Here is a 17,631-nt window from a genome sequence, read left to right on the forward strand (position 1 = left end):
TTTTTTATTTATTTTTTTCTTCCTAAAAACTTATTGATTATTTATTGATTTGCGGAAATTTAAATATACATAACATAGTGGCAAACAAACAAACAAACAAACAAACTAATAACATTTCGTTTAATTTATTATAATAATAATAATGACGACAACGAGATAATTAATATTATGTGGATATATATGTATATATGGTAACAGAATAACGTTTATATTAAATCGTTAATAATAATAATAATAAATTTCGATATCGTCTAACTGGAAATAAACTGGAGATTGATTGACTGGAAAATCGGGACGACGAGGACTCACAGTTAGTTTTGATTAACTAACTTAACCGTTACCATGCAAAAAAAATTTTTTATTTATTCGTTATAATTATTAACGTGGTTTTAGACACAAATTGACAAGTTGTTTTTTTTTTGTAATAAAATTAAATTTGTTATCACAACAAATTAATTTTGTGCCCTTAATTTTCTCTCTCTCTCTCTCTTTCTATCATTCATTTTCTCTCTTTCTCATTCACTCACTCATTCACTCTTTTACTTTTCTCTCTCTCTCTCTCTCTCTCTCTTCCTCTATTTCTCTCTCTTCCTCTATCTCTCTCTCTTTCTCTAACCCTCTTTCTCTGTCATCCTCCCTCTCTCTCTCTCTCTTTCTCTCACCCTCTTTCTCCGTCTTTCTCTCTCTCTCTCTCTCTCTCTCTCTCTCATTTTCTCACACCCTCTTTCTTTCATTTTTTTTCTCTTTCTCTCACTCACTCATTCACTCTTTTACTTTTCTCACTCTCTGTCTCTCTCATTTTCTTCCTTTCCTTATTCTCTCTCTCTCATTTTTTTCCTTATTCTCTCTCTCTCTCTTTCCTCTTCACTCACTCAGTCACTCATTCTCTCTCTCTCTCTCTCTTTACGCTTGCAGGTATGAATAAAACAAATTTTTGATTTTGTGACGCCTTTATCATTCATTAAAAAAATTAATTTTACTATCATTATTATTATAATAGCCGATTGTTTTTCTTTTTTTTCTTTTACCCCTGACGACTTCCGGTCGACGGTTGTCCTTTTTTTTTTTAACATTTGATATCAAAACGCTCACGCGCACACGCACTCAGGCACACATTCAAAAAGGTCAAAGTGATATTCAAGAACCCCCCACCCCGAGAGATAAAAAAAATTGCCAGCTTAAACGTTTATTAATAATGATAATAATAATAATAATAAATTTAATAATTTAGCCATTTTTACAATTGAAAATTAAATTGAAAATCGATCGAGAGATCGATCGATATATCGATTCGATTTATTTTTCTATAAATTGTATATTTAAAAAAAAAAAAATTATTTATTAAATATTATTTACCCGTTTTTATCATCCGTCGGATGTTTTTCCGACATTTTTTTTTCGGGTGAAAGCAATAACGACAACAACAACAAACGCGTACAAACAAACAAACAAACAAACAAACAGAAAAAAAATAAATAAATTTATGTAAATCAATATAAAAAAATGTTCACAAATAATAAAACGAAAATGATTTGAATTTTTGTTCACGAGTCGTAGATTTTACAACCGACCGTGTCAATTATATTCACTGACCTTTCTTCTTATCAGGGTTTTGATAACTTTTTTTTTAAATAAATTATTATTATTATTATTATTATTATAGCGCTATAAAATATATAGCAAACGAATTAAAAATTCACTCGTCGATTAACCGAAAGAAAAAAAAAATTAACGGAAAACCGTCGATGTTAATTTTACTTAATTATAGCAAAAGAAAAAAAATTTGAGTTTGTTAAAATATACCGTGATTTATAGCGCTATATAGCGAGTTATAGCGTGATTTATAGCGCTCTATAGCGCATTTTAAACCGAGTCAAAAAAACAAGAAATTTTAATCAGTTTGTAAATTTTCTTTTTTTTTATTATACAAAATTTTAAATTATTTTCCAAGTTGAATTTTTCTTCATTTATAGCGCTTTTTTATAGACTATAAAAACTAAAAATAAAGACGAAGTTTGGTTAACCCTGTTGACTATAATAAAAAATCCTTAGACCAAAAAAAATTTTTTTTTTTAAATGAAATTTGAACTTTATTGATTTATTATCTTAAAAAAGTTTATTTAACTAAAAATAAAAAACTTTCTAATTATTGATTTTTTTTTTTAAAGAAAATTTATAGCAGACGACAACAAACGACAATGACAAAAAAAAACAAACGGAATCAAAAAAAAATTATTATTATTATTTCTATAACTAATAATAATAATAATAATAACGAGGTAAAAATTTTCGACCTAAAAAAACTCGATAAAATTTATTATTATTACCTCGAAGGATTTCAAATAAATAAATAAAAAATTATTTTTCCTCGAGGCAACAACAACAACAACAACTACAACCACTACAACTACAAACGCAAACAAACATACACACGCATAAAAAAAAACGTTAAGAAAAAAAAAAAATTTTGAGATAATCAATGAGAATTTGTTCATTTAAAAAAAAAAGTAAAAAATCAGGTCTTATGATTAAAATTTGCATTAAAAAAATAAACTTCTTCATCTTTTTCAACTACCACGACTTTCTCCAAAGGCGGTTAATAATAATAATAATAATAATAATAATAAAACAGGTTTTTTTTTTAAAAAAAAAAAATTCTCAGGTCGTGTAACAGAAACCGATACACGGATTAAAAAAAAAAAACGAATCCAAGGTAAGTAGAAAAGGGGGAGGAGGAGGAGGAGGCCGAGAGAAAATAACCGAAATAAATTTCGACCGAATAAAAAAAAATCGATGTATCGATTAGTCGAACGATCGATCGATCGATCGATTAATCGAAGATTCAAAACGGGGAAAAAATTAAAATAAATAAATAAAAAAACTTTCTAATCGTTTAAAATTAGCGACGACGACGATGACGACGATGACGTCGTCGTCGATGACGTCATCGCAGTGGCAAAAATAAAGAAACGTTCAGGGGGGGGGGGCGACAGAAAAAAACAAAAAACAATTTTTAATATTTTTATTTATTTATATATATATATTTTATATTTATATTTTTCCAAATAATAATAATAATAATCATAAAAAAAAATTAATAATAATAATAAACGAAAAGCAAAATATTACAGAATCGAATAAACACACACAAAATAATAATAATAATAATAAAACTAAATTACAAAAAAATTAATTAATTAATAAATTATGGAATTTTTATTTTTTGTCTTTTTTTTTAATTCTTTCTTTGTCACAGTTCAGGTGTGGCGATCAAAGTCCAGATTTTCATTTTAAAAATAATAATAATAATAATAATGATGATGATGATAATAATAGTAAACTTAATGATTTAATTACAAAAATTTGCACTGAAAAAAAATTTTTTTTTTCTTTTTCCTCAATTACATTACATTAATAAAAATAATAATAATAATAATTACAACAACAATAACAAAAACAACAATATTTATGTATTTATGTACTTATGTATATATATATAAATATGTATAAAAAATTAAAGGAAAGAAAAAAAAAGAAAAAACAAAATGGCGGCTAATATCATCGTTATCATCAGCAGAACTGACTAAATAATTATTATTAAAAAAAAAAAGAAAATCAAAATGAAAAAAAAATTGACTAAAAAAATCAACTGGATAGTAATAATAATGATAATAATAATAATAATAATAATTAACGTTTTTTTTTTTTCGAATGACTAGAAAAGTCACAAAAATCTTCTGCTGAGAATTTTTTTTTTTTTCGGCCAAGCCTCTTTCTCTCACTCTTTCTATCCGTCAACGTATTTCCATCTCTCGCTCTTTCTCTTTCAATCTCATCTTTTAATAGATAAGAGCGAGACTGGGAAGTGGGAGGGGGAGGGGAGGAGGAAAAAAAGAGAAAAAAGAAGGAATGAAAAAAAATAAAAAAAAATTAAAAGTCCAAGGGAAGACATTTAAGGGTGAAAGAAAAAGAAGAAGAAGGGTCAAAGGTCGATTGCGAAAAAATTTTATTCATTTGTTTTTCTTTACACGACCATTTCCCCCCACCACCACCGCCGCCGCCGCCGCCACCATCTCGCTCCTCGCTCTCGTTATTAACGAATGACGTCACAGAAAAAACCGATCGATATACTTTTTTTTTCATATTCTTTTTCCCCAAGTAGGAAAAAGATCGAACGATGGAAAATTTTCTCCCCCCTTCCCTTCCTTTCTCCTTCGATTTTTCGCTTTTCCATACTTAGTTGTGAAGGAAAAATTAATAAATAAACCGATCGATCCATCGATCGATCGATCGATAATAATTTTCCTTCCGCGAAAAAAAAAAAAAAAAGTTTTCACTCATTCGCACGTCCGAAAAAAAAAATAAAAAAAAATAATCGTAGAGTAATAATTTTTTAATGATCGTTCGATATATCGAATAATCGATGATCGATCATTAACGACGTAATTTTCATTAAAAACTTGAACGCAGGCCACACACGCGGATTTTAAAAAAACGTCGTTCGACAATATTTAACATATTACAGCCACCTTTTTTTTATAAAAAAAAAATTTTTTTTTCTTTTTTCTTTTCTTTTCATCTTTTTTTTTTTTCCTTTTAAATAATAATAATAATAATATTTCACGTAATAAAACTTCCCGATCATCATCATCATCATTATTATCATCATCATGCGGGAATGAGTCTTTTTTTATCTTGCGTAACTTTCAGTTGAATCCGCGTGACGTAGAAAAGGAAGAAAATGAGGATTAAAAAGCAAACTTTTATGAGCCCCCCCCCCTCGGGTCGGCACTTTATTATGGGGCATTTAAATGACGTTCGCACCTCCTCCTCCTCCTCCCTTCCATTTCGTAATGATGATAATGATAATTCTAGTGATAATAATATTCACATATGTATATATTCATAATCGACACTAAAAATTAATGTGAAAGGAAAAAAAAAAAAAAAAAAAAAATTCGGGACCGATCGAATCGACCCGGAAACTGGCATATCACGATTTCTGGCATCGATTTTTTTTTTTAAGAAAAAAATTTTTTAGTACGAATCACGTAATTAATAAATTAAAATTACTTTTAAAATAATAATGATAATAACAACAACAACAACAACAACAACAATAATAATAATAATAATCAGTCGAAGCTAATCGTGTTTTAAGAAGAAAAAAAAACCGTGTAAAATCATCGTCATCGTCGTTGTCGTCGTCGTTGACGTCATCATCATTATTATTATTATCATCATCGATATCATCGCGTAATCGTAATCATCATTATTATTATTATCATTATCATCATCATCCTTTTTGATCTTGTAATTTTTTTATCCTACTTTGAACGGATTCGCATTTAACTTCGCTAAATTTTGTATATCTTCCGGCTTTGACTTCTCTAATGACGACCAAATTTCCGTTTCCTTCTTTCATCAATTGGACGCCATATTTTCTCGTGTCCGTGCATCCGACCGTTCCGAGATTTCCAATTTTATTTAATATCGGCGACGACATGTATATGGATTTACGGTTTAAACCCCCGCTGCAGTTTTTCTGATACCTGTGAGGAGACGTAGGACTCGTATTGTTTCCTCCCTCTCCGGCGACTCCTCCTCCCCCTCCACCGTTTCCTCCCGACGGTTTATCCAAATTAAACCGACTGAGAGCTCTTTCGAATGATCCCCGGCATTCTTTTATCCAAACTTTTCCGGCTTTCAATCCCGAGTCCCAAACGCTTTTGTACACGTAGTCGAGAGAATCGTCCGACGATATAAAACTCGAACAATCTCCGCTCGAATCGACGGACATTTCGCTCACCGTGTCCGACGTTATGGAACTCGTTTCCGAACTCGTACCGGAAATTGACGACATGGATGACTGACCCGAATTTACCGGTATTAATATGGTCGCGTTGTTGCCGATTTCGTCGTCTATGAATATTCTCTTGCATTTGTATATCGTTTTATCTATGCTCCTGTGGAAAATCGGGTGTATGGGCAGTGTTTGAGCCGACAGCGCTTTTTTCATCGTATTTTCAAAATATATCTTATGAGAGTCTTCGTTTTTTAAAAAAAAAGTTAAATTTTTATGTAGAGTTTGACTTTTTTGCGTTTCGTTTGGGTGGTAACGTTGTTGCTGTTGCTGTTGTTGCTGTTGTTGTTGTTGTTGCTTTTGTTCCCGATGTTTTTGCTCGCTTGGGGACGGGGGTTTAACCGCGCTCGTTACGTTTTCCTTAACGGCTTCTTCGACTTTCGAACTTTCAAATTTTTTTTTAATTACCTTTTCGTTTTGGCAACAATTCTTATTCTTTGGCACTGTTGTCGACGACTCGTCGTTATTCAAAAAATTTTTACTCCCCCCGTCATTGACGTTTTTTTTTCCCGTTTCCCGAAACGACGTTTGCCTTTTCTTCGTTAAACCGTTGACGAGGAGTTCGATCGACGACCTCCTGCTCAAATCTCTCATCGACGTTTGCCTACGATTTTCAAAAGGTTTTCCCTCCGATAACTTTCTCGTTTTTTCCCGTATTGAATTCAAATCGTCCAACGATTCGTTAAATGAATGCTTACGAGTTTTCTCTCCGGATTTCCCGACGTTTTTCTCTATGTTCGCTTTATTCGACGGATTTATCTCCGTTAATTTTCTCACGGGCTCGGGACTCGGAAATGATTTTCTCGTCACTTCCGGCGTTCTCTTGAGAAATCCGTGAACCATTAATTTATGAGCCGTTTCCGGAGTCCTTCGTACGCATTCGATAGTTTTCCTCGTCATTTCGGGTGTTCTACGAAAGCTCGATTGTCTTTTAACCGATCCGTCTATTATTTTCCTAGGTGATTCCGGAGTTCTTATAAGTACCTCTGTTCTAATATTCGTTGGAATAACAGTATTATTATTATCTATCGGACTTTCACATTGAGTCGGCATCATCACCGGCAATTCTTCACTTTGAAACCACGAATGCTCCAAACATTCCGTAGCGGTCAACCTCAAACTGTAAATATAAAAAAAAATGCGATTAATAAATAAATAAAATCGAACTCGTCAAATTTTTTTATTTTTTATTTTATGCAAACACGTTGGTTGTTGACGACAACAACAACAACACCTTAACGTTTCCGTGAGGAACAACAAACAACAAACAAACAAACAAACAAATTTCATTAATGATCACGTTTTAATGTGAATCAAAATTTCGAAATAAAAAAAAATCATGTCAAAATTGTATAAAAAAAAAAAAAATTTTCCTCGTTTCAAAATATTCTCTCTCTCTCTCTCTCTCTCTCTCTCTTACCAGTTCTACTGGATAGATACCGACTATCGATTAAAAATAATCATTACATAACTCTACTATTTCGTATTTACAAGTGAAACGTTTGCTCGGAAGATAATAATAATAATAATAAAATTTAATAAACCTAATTGAAAACGTGAGCAGAACTTAACCGAAAAAAAAAAAAAAAAAACTTTTTATTCCTATCTATACTTTTTAAATACCGACATTATCTAATTAAAATCAATGCAAACAAGCAAACAAACAAACAAACAAACAAACTACAAACAAACAACCGAAAACAAAAAAAAAAAAAAAAACTTTAAATTCAACGATAATTATTATTACGTTGATGATGATGATGATGATGATGACATTATAGGCGTACCTGAACTCGTTATGATAAAAATAAATAAAATAATATAAATAAGTTTTCGAGAGAGAGAGAGACAAAGAGAGAGGGGGAGAGAGAGAGAACAAATTTAAAAAATATATATATAAAAAAAGTAGGATGTTCACGCGCAAATAGGAAAACGGTATTAAAAGTCATTAATAAACAATATTGTGGTGCAATCGATTTTTTTTTTTTTTTTTTCAACCGGTTCCGTTCTACTTATGTAATGAAAAAAAAAAAAAATTTATTATTATTATTATTTATAAATGGAGAAAAAAAAAAAAAATGGAAAGAAAAACAGGAAAAAAAAAAAAAAAAGTAGGTTAGTCGGTACTTGTAATAATTCATATACTTAAGACTCGAGAGTTTTGCCTCGGAAAAAATTAAAAAAAAAAATTCAATCATAATTTTATCGATAATATTATTATTATTATTTCGAAACGGGTACGTAATTCGGTGATTGTTCTCCCTTTCCCCTCCCTTCTCCTCCCTCCCCCACCAATTCCTTACTTCCCACCGTTCCCCGTTCTCCTGCTTCTTCTCCTCCCCAGCTCTGATTTTTTTTTTGTGACTAATTAGATAGGAAATTACAATTTTTTTTTTTCCTCCTTAAAAACTCAAAAAAGTTCTCACGGGTAATTTTCTTCCTTAATTAGTTTTTTGCACTCTCCCCTCCCCTCCCTCTCCTTTCCTTCATTCCTCACCAGGAGTAAAATCCTCTTCCCTCTGACCGGAAGTAGTTAAAAAAAAAAAAAAAGGAAAGAGACAACTCTAACACAAAGGAGAAAAACAAAAAGACTCGAGCGTCGTGAGAAAGAGAGAGAGTGTGAGAGAGATAGAAAATTAATTAATTAGTTAATTAATTACCTCGAATCTTTGACCATCAGCCTTCTCATTAAGTCTTTAGCATCTTCCGATATGTCTTCGAAAAGATCATCGGGAAAATCTAATTTGCATTGGGATATGTTGCAAAATGTTTCTTGCTTCGTGTCGCCTCCGAACGGTGAACACCCGGTCAGGAGAACGTAAAGCAAAACACCCACCGACCACATATCCGTTGCTAGACTTATTGCTTCGTAATTGAGAATTTCTGGAGCTGGAGAAGAAAAAAAAAAAAAACAAAAAAAAAAATTAGTATAAACATACGACGACAATAATAATAATAATAAACAAACAAATGGTCCATTTTGTTAACTACCACCACTACTACTACTACTCACCCACGTAATCGGGCGTCCCTAATATTTCTCTTATGTCTGCGCTTTGTCCAATGTACCTGGATATACCAAAATCGCATAATTTGACATCGCATCCGGGGAATTCGCTCGTGAGCACCAAATTTTGAGGCTGTTAATAAACAAATAAACAAATTTCAGCCATTTTTTTTTTTTAATGATGATAATAATAATAATAATAATTAAAAGTTTTTCTATTTACCTTTATGTCGAGATGTGCAACATTAACAGAATGTAAAAATTCCAATCCGTCTAATATTTGCCTCATGAATCTTTTGACAACTTTTTCTTCTGGGATTTCGTCATTGTCTAAAAGAGTTTGAAGTTCACCACCGGATGCCCTGAGAGCAAAGAAAAGAGAAAATTTATAAATACAAACAATACGAAAAAAAAAACATTCATTCGACTAATCAATCATTCCAATCTTTTATTCTATCGCGACTTTTTTCAATTTCGAAACAATGCGAAAAGAGCGAGAAACTTTTCGTATGTATGTGCAAGGGCGAGTGCAAGACACAATAGTTTTCCACCAATGGAATAAACACGAGAGAGAAAGAGAGAGAGAGAGAGATCAGGGCCGACGACTCAGCACACGCACGCACACATCATCCGTTCGTACTACGTCACGCTGTATCTCCAGCCTCCCTTTTTGTTTGTTTGTTCTCTTACTCATGAGTTTTCCTTTCCACGCGGCGGAAAAAGAAAACTGCCTGATTGTTTTACGGTATCATTATTATTATTATTTTTTTTTTTTTCGAACTGTGAATTGTTCGAGAAAGCAATTATATTTTGAAAAAAACTATCTTTTCGAATTGCTTTAAAAAATTATTTTTCAATTCATTTTGTTTGTAGATCATTAACCGATGAAATATTTACAAAGGAAACAACTCGAAACAATACAGAAAGAGAGAGAGAGAGAGAGAGAGAGAATAAAATTATGATGATTATGATTATGATGATGATGATGATGATGATGACTTAAAAAAAAAATGGTAACACGGTAAATAAACTGTCGCATATTAAATTCGTAAAACGTTCCTTTAAAAAAAAAAAAAAAAATGAATTAAACGAGAGAGTTCATATCAATTATCATTATTATCATTATCATTATTATTATTATTATTATTCGATTCCACAAACTTTAATGTATTCAATATCATGGAGATATATAACGACAAGAGACTTCATGAATAAAACAAAACAAAAATTATTAATTTTTTTTTTTCCCTCTTGTCTTACTCGCACACTTTGGAAAAAAATCGTGTGAATCATTCGAACGACAATCGTACCAACATAATAAACAATTTTTTTTTTTTTTTTTTTTTTTTTGTGAAAAACGATTACGATTGACAAAAAAAAAAAAAAAAAGAAAAACATTTGCACGGTACGTATATATCGCGCGTGACCTTTTACAACAATAATAACAATAATAATAAATTTTTCGGTAACCTCACACGCACACGCACACGCAAATCGCACGAGTAAAACTTATTATTAATAATAATAATAGATAAATAGTAAAAATAAATAGAAAGATATGCGATAGATAGATAGTTAGAAAAACGTCACAAAAAAAAAAATAAATAAATAAAATATTGGCGATAATCTTACATAACTTTCCATTTATTTTTTTAATAAAGTAAATTTTCTGCGCGTTTTTTTGGCTTTATTACGGCATAATACGTGAATCATCATCATTATTATTATTCCGGGCGAATATTTGCGAATATCATTATCGGTCGTAAGGCGCGCGCAAAAAAAAAAAAAAAAAAAAAAAAAAAAACGTTCGCACAATCCGAATCGAACTTATTACGTTGATAAATTCCCGATTGGTGGATTTACATATAACAAACGCACGAACTCACGCACGCACGCACGTAAAAACACTCCATCGCTCTCTCTCTCTCTCTCACACGCACACACGCACGCACTCACGTCCGTGTCATTTTTTTTTAAAACTTGGACAATTTGAAAACATGGACCGTTTAATAAATAATTATTATTATTACTATAAGTACTATTAAAAATTTCTTTTTTTCTTCTCTTTTTCTCTCTCTCCCCCCTCTTTCTCTTTTTTCACCGTTTAAAAAAAAAAAAAAAAAATAGTCGTGTGATTAACGGAAAAACCGGTAAAAAGCGAACGTGAGAGAATACCTTCAAACGTTTTTCGTACACATATTAACAAACCGGGGGGGGGGAACGCAATATATGCAAAGACATTGTACAAAAAAAAAAAAAAAAAAAAAAATACGAGATTTACTTGCCTACGGTTACAGTATTCATTGCATGACGATAATATTATTATTATTATTTTAACGGTATAATAATAATAATAAAACCAACTACCATCGAGTAGTGTAATAGAGAGGAGGAAGAGGGGGAGGAATCTTTTCCGACTATTGTTTGTTTTCTTTTAAAATATATCATGTAAGAAAACATTCAAATGACAAAAAGAAAACATTTTCTTTTTTCTCTTTGTCATTATTATTATTATTATTATTATTATTATTATTATTATTATTATTATTATTATTATTATTATTATTATTATCATCATTATCATTATTATTTTTTTTTATTGACGAAACCGTTTTCCCTCACATTATGCAAAGTCAAATTTCCCTTGATCGCGTGCGCGTGTGTGTGCGTGGGTACCTCAAAAATCATTTCGCGGTCGCGTACCCATCTCCCCTTCCCTCCCCCCCTCCTACCTACTTCCCTGACACGGTTTTCATATTCGACTCAGGGTGAGTTTTAATGGAAACAACAACACAATTAAATATACATACACGCTCGCACACACACACACACACACACATACACAAAGAGGCCATGACAAATCATCAACGATCTTATTTATTGAAAACCGTGTCAATAACACAGCAATGCAAATGAATGAAATAATAATAATAATAATAATAGTAATAATAATAATAATAATAATAATGAGACGATTAATCGTCGATTTATTCAATTTCGAATCCCTTTGAAAAATTGAAAAGAAAAATTATAAAATAATAATAATAATAATCAAACGTGTCATTAGCGGTGCCAAATCGTTACGAACAAAAAAAAAAAAAAAAATCCTCGACAATAAATTCGGGGATATCGAAACAATACAACAATAATATTATGTATAAAAAAAAAAAAAATTTAAAAATGGCGAAATGACTATTTAAATTGATTAAACGGTTTAAATAATTTTCTCTCTCTCTCTCTCTCTTATTAAAATTTATTCATCGATCGATATATCGGTGGTGATTTCATTTTCTTTCTTTCTTTCTTTCTTTTCGAACAAACGGTGAGGGTGGGGGGTATGTAAGGGGGGAGATATGTGAGATATACGACCGAAAAGATTAAATTTTTTGTTTTCTGAACACTTGCGCTGTTGTTGTGTGACTAATTGCATTACTAATTGTAAATCGTTCGACTCGAGGGCACCTCCTCCACCTGCGGTTTACTACTTTTTATTATTATTATTATTATTATTATTATTATTATTATTCACGAAATGATGTATTCAAATATGCATGCAGACGTTGGAGGAAAAAGCACGATCGCGTTTTTTTTTTAATTTCAAAGAGAGAGAGAGAGAAAAAACGGTAAATTTTTTACATTTTAAATTTTCCATTTTTTTTTTTGTGATTCTTTTTTGTGTTCTTCCGACATCTTCGTTCGTTCATCGAGCAAATCATTCGAGTGTTTTAAAACTCCTGTTAGTACCTGACCCGAATCCCCTCATCGTCGAACCGCGAATAAAAATGAGAGGAGGAGTAGGAGGAGGAGGAGGAGGCGCGTAATATTTAATTAAATAAAAATCTTATTCATTCGGATAAATCTCGAATTAAATTAATAAAAATAATAATAATAATAATAATAATTGTAAGCGAAGAAATCAAGTAAACGCAGTCGACAAACGAGTCGACGACACACAACCGAATCGAGGGCAGTAACAACAAAACGGTTAAGGAAAAAATCATCATCATTATTATTATTCCTTTCTTTCTTTCGAAAAAGACCTCGAAAAAATTCTCATTATTTTCTCTATCTATCTATCTTTAGTAACAAAAGCTTTTAAACAATAATAATAATAATAATAATACCAAAGTGTAAACAAACAAACAAACAAACGAAACAAAAGTATGCTAATAATAATAATAATAACAACAACAACAAAAACAAAAACGATACAAAACGAAGCTTTTCCCTGACTAGAAGAAGGAAAAGACGATGAAGACGAAGAAAAAGAAAAGAGAGAATAAATAAATAAAGAAAAGAAAAAAAAAAAAAATTTTGTTTTTAAACTCACAATTCTAAAACGAGAATCATCTCGTTTGTTGTTTCGAAAACCTGTATCAGGTTCACAATTCGGGGACACTGAGCGCACGCGTGAAGAACGGCGACCTCGTGAAGTATCTCGTATCGCAAATCGGTCGATCTTCTTCTTTTCTTTAAATATTTTGCTGCATATTGAACTCCGGTTTTTCTATGCCTGCACCTTCTCACCGTAGCATATTTTCCTCTGAAACAAACAAACAAACAAACAATAAATAAATAAATAAACAAACGACGACAAACAAAAACTTCGTAAAAAGGAGAAACAGAGAAAAACAGCCGACGAATTCAAATCATTCTACAACAACAGAAAAAGGAAAGGTAGTAGGAGAGGAAACAGAAAAGTAACAAAAGAATAAAAGAAGAAGAAGAAGGAGGAAAAAACCGTGATAAAACTTTCAAGGTACGCTGTGTGCTCTGCTCCGAACGACTGAGGTACGGAGAATATCGTGAGCAAACCTAAAACAATTAAAATTCACCGTAAAATGAGTCTGAAAAAAAAAAAATGAAACGAAATAAAAATTCTTTTGTATTTTTTTTTCTTTTTCTTTCTTATGCTTTGAAAATTTGTTACGCCAATGTGAATTTTTCTCTCTCTCTCTCTCTTACTCTCTTTCTCTTTCTCTCTCTTTCCATAGAACACAACAACCGAGGTTGCCCCCGATGTATTTATAGACATACCGTTTATGATCATTATTATTACGATTATGATAATGATGCTGATGCTGATGATAACGTTATGAAAAAAAGAGTAATTCAAGAAGAAGAAGGAAGGTGGAGGAGTAGTAGGAGGAGGAGGAGGAAGAATGCCAGAATGTACAAAAAAATTTTCGTGTAAACAGAATAAAAAAAAAAAAAAAAAATTATTTGACATGCTAATTTAGGTCTCGGAAAATGCGCGTACAGGTAAACAAATGAACAACAAAACAAAGAAATTCTTGAATGCTTGATAACGAACAAAATAATAATAATAACAACTACAAACTCGGCATGGTTTGTTATTATTATTATTATTATTGCGTTTTTGTTTTTATCATCGCAATATAACGTTCACTCTGATAATTGATAAGGAAAATAATAATAATAATAATAATCCTTTTTAGCGAAAGGCACGCTTTTACGTTTATTTTTTTTTTTTTACCAACGAACAAACAAACAACAAACAATCGAAACAAACGAAACAACGCACGCGTAATAATTTTAATATAAAAAAAAAAAAAAAAATCATGTGGAAATGTTTCGAGTCCGTGCGTGCGTGCGTGCGTGCGTGCGTGAGTGCGTACATATTCATTATTATTATTATTATTATTAATAACCAGATAAAAAATAAAAAAAATACATATAAATATATGTAAAAATTCAAAATGGCTGACGGGGGAAAAAAACAAAAACAAAACTCGACTAATTATTGATTTATCGATGACGAAATCCCAACGACTATGAAATTGTTTGTCTTCTGCTTAAATTTTTTTTCTCCCTTTTAATTCCGTTCCGTAAAAATGACAAATAATCGAATTTTTCGGCTAAGGAAACAACACGAGAGTGAAGGGAAACGACAAAAAAACAAAAAAAAACGTGGCAGCAGCAGTTTGAAAATTAAAATTTTTTTTTTTCCCGCCCTTTTAAAACAAAATTATTTATTTATTTATTTATTTTAAACGCCCTCTTTAATTACAAACCAAAAAAAAAAAAAAAAAAAAATTAAAACTCAAATTAATGAAAATGAAAAATAAAGAGAGACAGAAGGAGAAAAAGGGAGAGAAGGGGAGAGAGTGAGAGTGAGAGTGAGAGAGAGAGAGAAGGAAATAAACAATTTCGAATTCACAGCTTCTTCTCATAACTGTACTCATAATCATCTTAATGATTTTACAACTTAATTTTTATTTATTTATTTATTTATTTATCTTATTTTATTTTTTTAATTTTTTCTTGCTTTCCTTTTCGATTGCTCAATAAGAAATCAAGAAAGCGCCTCTTGCACTTTTAATTTTTTTTTTTTACTTTTACTTTCTTTTTTTTTTTTTCACAAACAAACACGCAGCAAATGTTTTTTATTAATAATAAAAATAATTCTCGGTTTTATTTTCTCTCTCTTAAAATTTCTACAATTTTTTTTATATTTTTTTCTACATATAATTCATTCGAATATTTTTAAATTTTGCCGACAGAGATCGCGTCAGTAAATTTTTTTCTAACGCGCGAAAAGGTTTTTTAAAAATTTTCCCTCTATTGCCACGACCGAAAACGTATATCCTACGTAATATTCAAACGACGCAAAAAATTATTTCGCAAAAAAAAAACGCGTAACAGAGAGAGAGAGAGAGAGAGAGAGAGAGAGAGAAATTATTCAACGCGTACTTGACCTTCAACCGCCGTTACAAACCGTTCGAATCGTTCCCACCTCCCCCCCCCCCAAAAAAAATTAACAAATAAAAGAAAAAACGCAAATCGACACAATTGTGTCGCCCACTTGGGATGTATATTTCTCTCGTAAGGAAAGTTTAACCTTAGTAAAAAAAAAATACACGGGCGCACGCAGTCACGCAGTCACGCACGCACGCACGAAATCACATTCATATAAGAAAAACGCGTGCGTTGACTAATTCGTTCGTACTTTGGATGCTTTTTTCTTTCTTTCTTTCTTTCTTTCTTTTGTTTGAACGATGATACGCATTTTTCTTTTTTTCTTTCTTTTTGGCGTAATTTGCATGAACGGGTAAAGATGGATGGATGGATGAATAGAGGATAGATGGAAACCTTGAGTCACTTTTTCAAGTTTTCTACCATTCATTAATTGATTGGTTAGCAAAGTAAAAATGAAAATGAATTATTTACCACCCACGCAAACGTTCTCAACGTTCATTATATACATGCGTATCTCTCGACCGCGACGACGGCGGTGGTGACCTTCGTAAAAAACCTATTGGACGCGATTTTCTTTTTTTTTGTTACATCTCGTCTTTTTTAAAAAAAAAAAAATGGAATGATGAGAAGTTTCGGTCGAATTCATTAACGAAAGTTTTGCGTAAAAAGAGCAGAAAAAAATGGCGGGAAATGAAAATTACGCGGCGGTTTAAAAATGCGAGGGAGGAGGGGAAGAGGGAGAGACGGAAGGGGAGGTGGAAAACAAACGATTTCAAATTTTTAAACCCACAGACAACCGCCATCCATTCATTGAATATTTCAAGGCTGGAATTGTTGCAAAACCGAGAGAGAGAGAGAGAGAGAGAGAGAGAGAGAGAGAGAAACAAAAACTTTTAGCAATAATGATAATAGACAGGTATATATACAAATTTAATTGTAGGTTTTTATTTTGCAAATGCGCAAAATTGAATGAATTGCGTTCGTACGACGAAATCAACAAACAAACAAACGAAACGAACGAACAACAACCACACGAATAACAATCGAAATTATAATTTTCTGACGGGGGGAGGGGGGGGGCTTTAATTTTTTTTTTCCCATGTTAAACATTTAAATTTTTTTCTTTTTTTTCCTCATCTCTCTCTTTCTCTTCCTCTCTCTCAGGTAAAGAGAAAATGATGAAATATTTTCTCTCTCTCTCTCTCTCTCTCTACAAACTTTCTGGAGACAATATTTGTGAAATGTGAGCGGCGGCGATCTCAAGAAGAAAGTTGTCCCTTGGGCGAATTTTTTTTTTTTTTCTCTTTCTCAATCTACGTAGAGAGACGTGTATGCGCGCAAATGAAAAAGAAATTCATGCTCGTGTGTTGTATGCGTGCGAGTGTGCGTTTGTGCGTGCGTGTGTCGGAGGCAATCGAAAACTTTTTCTTTCTACGTATTTATTTATTTCTCTCTCTCTCACGCACAATAAACTTTATTACTTTTTTTTTCTTTCTTTCTTTAGGTTTTGTGGGTGTGAAATTACGACTCTCCCGAAGAATTCAACGACGAAGACGACGACGACGACATTTTTAAACCGGATGTAAACGTTTGATTCCTTTTGACTACGACCACGGCGGAAAACGAATTCCCCCTCCCCCTTTTTTGACCAATATTTTGTATAAAAATTTTTCTTTTATTAATCACCCTAGCAGACGCCCTTAAACTTTTTTTTTAAAAACTTGTGGTCAAGGATTGCGTCGCGATATACCCACTCTCGCAAAATGTGTTAAAAAAATGTGAATTTGAAGCAATCAATTCCACGGCTATGGTTTTTTCTTTTTTTTTTTTGCACGTACCATTAATTATTTCAACTTCACCGTACACGTGGCAATAGACAGATACACATACTCTTAGCCAAGTTGTATGTGTTTCATGCTCAATTTTTAATTGTACATTTTCGTTAAGCGATTATTAAACATTTTCTCTCTCTCTCGCACTCTCGACCGATCTCGAAAAATTGTCTTTTTCTTCTTCTTACACGTTCAAAGTGTCATGAGTA

General features: G+C 31.7%; 1 protein-coding gene across 1 annotated transcript; it reads right to left on the reverse strand.

The window, feature by feature from the left end:
* Window positions 1–4,871: 4,871 nt before the first annotated feature.
* Phum_PHUM065580 (death associated protein kinase, putative) lies at window positions 4,872–13,920 on the reverse strand (the record flags this gene model as incomplete). Its single annotated transcript, XM_002423486.1, has 8 exons — window positions 4,872–4,915; window positions 5,332–6,983; window positions 8,524–8,752; window positions 8,877–9,003; window positions 9,094–9,232; window positions 13,201–13,413; window positions 13,634–13,685; window positions 13,908–13,920. The coding sequence occupies 8 exons, from the start codon at window positions 13,918–13,920 to the stop codon at window positions 4,872–4,874; spliced, it is 2,469 nt and encodes an 822-aa protein (XP_002423531.1).
* Between the last annotated feature and the right edge of the window lie 3,711 nt (window positions 13,921–17,631).

The sequence above is a fragment of the Pediculus humanus genome, genomic scaffold (assembly GCF_000006295.1).
Source record: "Pediculus humanus corporis 1103172107413 genomic scaffold, whole genome shotgun sequence".
Lineage (NCBI taxonomy): Eukaryota > Metazoa > Arthropoda > Insecta > Psocodea > Pediculidae > Pediculus > Pediculus humanus.